At 49.9% G+C, this 4265-nt stretch overlaps 1 protein-coding gene across 1 annotated transcript; it reads left to right on the forward strand.

Moving 5' to 3' along the window:
- Positions 1-513: 513 nt before the first annotated feature.
- si:dkeyp-113d7.1 (uncharacterized protein LOC407709 homolog) lies at positions 514-4008 on the forward strand. Its single transcript, XM_047038455.1, has 2 exons — positions 514-776; positions 1938-4008. Exon 2 carries the CDS (start codon positions 2097-2099, stop codon positions 3618-3620), a length of 1524 nt encoding a protein of 507 aa, XP_046894411.1. The 5' UTR covers positions 514-776; positions 1938-2096; the 3' UTR covers positions 3621-4008.
- Positions 4009-4265: the final 257 nt, after the last annotated feature.

Below are 4265 nucleotides of genomic sequence, written 5' to 3' on the forward strand. Positions count from 1 at the left end.
GTCATTTGGCACGGCGGGGAATCGATCCAGCAACCTTCTGATTACTAGCCCGACTCCCTCAGCGCTCAGCCATCTGACTCCCTGGAGTTTGTAACTTTTTACTGGTGTCCTAACAAAAATGGTGATGGCTTGTTACTGTATTTGAGGATATCTGAAAGATGGGTAGATACAGTACAATTTCGACCTAGGTTGATCATGCATACTGTAATTGATAAAATACCAGTATTTTGTGAATGTTGGCAGACTAGCAATTTGTTAGTAGCCTAGTTTACGACTTGACTTACATTACTGAACTAAGTAACTTTTGTTTTCTTTTTACAGTTTGCCATCTATAATTGCCAAATCAAAGAATAATTGTGTGGTCTTGCTGTGCCCTGTGGGTTTAGCTTTTCAAAGACAGAGCTGGGATTGTTTCCTGAAGAGCAGCATGTAAACACAATGAATGATGCGATGTTGTACTGCGAGTGCCATAGATGTGATATAAATCTGTGATGCGAGATGAATGCGTGCTGCGCGCGCACCTGACTACGATCCGACGACGGAAGTGCAGAAACATCGAGGAAAGCGAAAAGGGAGTGAAAACGAAGCGGAATTAGTCAATGATTGAGGGAGGAGAGGAAAGGGGGAGTAGGGAAAGAAAGAAGGGAACCGAGGCTCAAGAGGTTGTTCGATTGAGGAGGACGTGGCGGCTCCGGTTGAGTTTGAAGCCAAGCAAAGCAACAGTGGTTGCTGCAAGCTGATGGCTAAAAAACCATCATGAATCGGGGAAACGGCAGGTAGCGTACGTTAGTGCTCGCTATATTTTTTTTCCTATTGGTTTCCTCCTTTCCACATCTCTCACATTCCGTTAAGCCAGCGTTAATGCATGTGCATGGCCCACAATATATCGTAATTTGACACATTGTCTTTGTTGTGTAAAAAAAAAAAGAAAACGAGCACGTGAGGTGCCTACGTTGCAAACTTAAAGTAAGGTTAGAAAAGTAGATGCACAGCTGGCCTGTACCACTTTCTTTCTTTGCCTGAGCTAACGTTAGCAAACAGTCTACCGTAAATGACAGGGAGCTAGCGTGCTAACTAGTTAGCTAGGTGGCTAGTTGTAGCATGCGAGTAGAATGAGCGATAAACAAGATGGCCACTGGCTAGCCATCTAGCTAGCTAGACATGGCATATTGCCCAGTCTTTGTACATAAGAAAATCGAGAACTCAAATGTTGTCTTATTCGTCGTTTTCGTAACTTCAGAGTTTAGGGGCATCTTTGCCCTTTAAGAAACTTAGGTCTGGATTCAAGCGCACTAGCTACCTAGATATTTTTCATGCATAGACATCCTCATTCCAAGACGGTGTTAGGAGAGAAAAAAATCACCGCCAGTTTCTTGCAGCCAACTAGAAGTGCAAGATGTGCGTGGCAAATTTGGAAGGCCACCTCGTTAGCCAGTATGGCTGTAGGTCATCAGTGAATTTACAGCCACCTTTAGTTTATTTTTCGAAACATAAAACCTGATTGACAATGATATTTGTGATGGAAACACCACAAGGAGTGTTAAGAACTTAAGTTGACGACTGACAGACAAGTTTTTTGTGTGTGTCCATTATGCAAACTTTTCCAATGTGTAGGGACGTAACCAAGGTAATGGTCAAATCGTTCAGCGTATAAACAGACCCACAGTAGCTATAAGGCATTGCCTTTCTTGCATACTGGCTTAGTTAACATCTGTTGAATTAAAAGATCATGCACCCAGATGTATTTGGGCAGTCGTCTGAAAGTGATGACACAGCTTTTGATGCAAAGCCAATCTCCATTTCGATCCTTAAAACGATTTCATCTGCAAATAACCTATTTTCCAGTACATTTTAAATTCATCAGCAGTCCTTGTCTGAATGTTTTGTCGTCAAACTTGGGCTTAACTGAGTTCTCACCTTGCCCTCTCTCCCACCAGGCATTTTGCAGAGCGCTGTTCCTCCTAACCCAGGAGACAACGTCCAGCCACTGTCACGAGGCACAGTCGAGGGGGAGATCGTCCGTTCCAGGGCTCGGCGCCGCTGGAATACCCTCCGAACGTAACCAGGTGGATGACAGGTTCTGGGGCTGTTCAGCCATGGCAGAGTTAGAGACGGACTGCCTCGCGCTGGGCCTCGGCTCCCTGTCGTCCGACTGCGGCTCCCCGCCCCTGGATCCCCTCCACCGGGACTGCTCCACCCCCAGCCTTGCCCTGCTGGCCTCCGACTGCACCACCCCCACCCTCGGCACTCTGGCGGCCGAGATCGCGGAGCCCCTGGTCATGCTGCCCTGCGTGAAGAGCGAACCCGAGTCCGAGCTGGACTCCATCCGCACCGTGGACCTGTCGGAGATCCAGCCCCTCAGCACAGCAGAGCTGGGCCACGAGCAGATCAAGATGGAGATCAGTGGGCTGGACTACATCAAGTCCGAGCACCACGGGGAACTGCACTCCTTCCACGGCACCGACCTGGACTACAAGTCCCACTACGAGCCCAGTCTGGTGTTCGACTACATTACCCACGTCTCCGACAGCCTGGAGTACATCAAGTCGGAGCAGCACGCCGACCTGCAGTGCTACTATACCACCGAGCTCGGGGCCATCAAGACTGAGTACGAGCCCAACCTGATGTCCAGCCACCTGCGCTCGGAGATGACGGGCAATGGCCTGGAGTCCATCCACATGGCGGAGCTGCGCTCCGAGCTGAACAAGCTGCGCCCCGACAGCCTCCTGGACGGCATGGTGAAACAGGAGGTCGACTTCTCCTCGCCCGGAGGCCTGTACGAGCTGCAGTCTGCCCTGGAGGGGAAACAGCCCGGCGGCGCCTCCACCCACTCGGGCGCCAAGGGCCACGGCCCCGGCCAGCGCAAGCCCCGCAACCTGGCGGGCGAGAAGCCCTTCTCCTGCACCCAGTGCGGCAAGAACTTCAGCACCCTGGGGAACCTGAAGACGCACCAGCGCATCCACACGGGCGAGCGGCCGTACACGTGCTCGCAGTGCGGCAAGAGTTTCGGTCAGGCGGGCAACCTGAAGAGGCACCAGCTCATTCACACGGGCCAGAAGCCCTACACCTGCGCCCACTGCCCCAAGGGCTTCACCAAAGCAGACGACCTGCGCTCACACCAGCGGCTCCACACCGGGGAGAAGCCCTTCAGTTGCCTCCAGTGCGGCAAAAGCTTCGGCCAGTCCAAGGAGCTGAAGGCCCACCACCTCAGCCACACGGGCGAGAGGCCGTTCTGCTGCCAGCACTGCGGCAAAAGCTTCACCAAGGAAATGAGCTACCGCAATCACCTGCAGATCCACACCGGAGAGAAGCCCTACAGCTGCTCGCAGTGCGGCAAAACTTTCAGCAACTCGGGGGTCCTCAAAACGCACGAGAAGATCCACACGGGCGAGCGGCCGTTTGGCTGCACGCAGTGCGGGAAGAGCTTCGGCCGCTTGGGACACCTTAAAGCACACCAGCAGATCCACTCTGGGGAGAGGCCTTTTGCCTGCCCCCACTGTGGGAAGAACTTCAGCCAGTCAGGTCACTTAAAAGCACACGAGTTGATCCATAAACGAGAGAGAGGGGACTGCTGCAGCAGCAGCAGTAGCAGCAGCACGCGCAGTAACGATAGTAGCTAAAAAAAAAAAATAGAAAAAAAAACCTTTTAACCTCTCAAAAGTATTATTCCTCTTTTGTTTTTTATAAATACTATATATAAATATATATGTTATTTCCTTACACTTTTTTCTTTTCATACCTTTTTGTGCTCTTTTGCATTATGTACTTGGGGGATCCACTTGGGGCTGATTTGGTCTTATGCAAGTGTCCGGATGTGTGTTGGGATCAGTGAAGTGACCTAGGGTCTTGTAGAAAACTTTTGTATCTCGTCTCTGATCTGTGTTTTAGTGAGTGCCATTCCAGTGTCTTTCCTCCAGTCAATCACTCACTGTGTACACACTTATTGATAACATGTAATTCCTAAACCATGTACTGGAAAGAATTATTAAAGAAACTAATGGAACACCAGCAGCCTGCTTCTGATTGTCTTGCGTTCCTTATTCACAAATCTCCTCACCCAGACTGTCACGACTCTGGCTGTCTGTACAGAGCTGAGGGATTGAATATGTTAAGTGAGGAGGATTTTATAGGCAGAGTAGCCACTGGAAGTGACATGGGTACTTTACAGACTATATGAATCTATAAGTACAGTCTGTATCTTACATCACATTTGAGTTGTTGCAAAATGGCATGTAACCTCAAAGCATCTTGTTCAGTCTTGTGTT

Source organism: Hypomesus transpacificus, chromosome 17, assembly GCF_021917145.1.
Source record: "Hypomesus transpacificus isolate Combined female chromosome 17, fHypTra1, whole genome shotgun sequence".
Lineage (NCBI taxonomy): Eukaryota > Metazoa > Chordata > Actinopteri > Osmeriformes > Osmeridae > Hypomesus > Hypomesus transpacificus.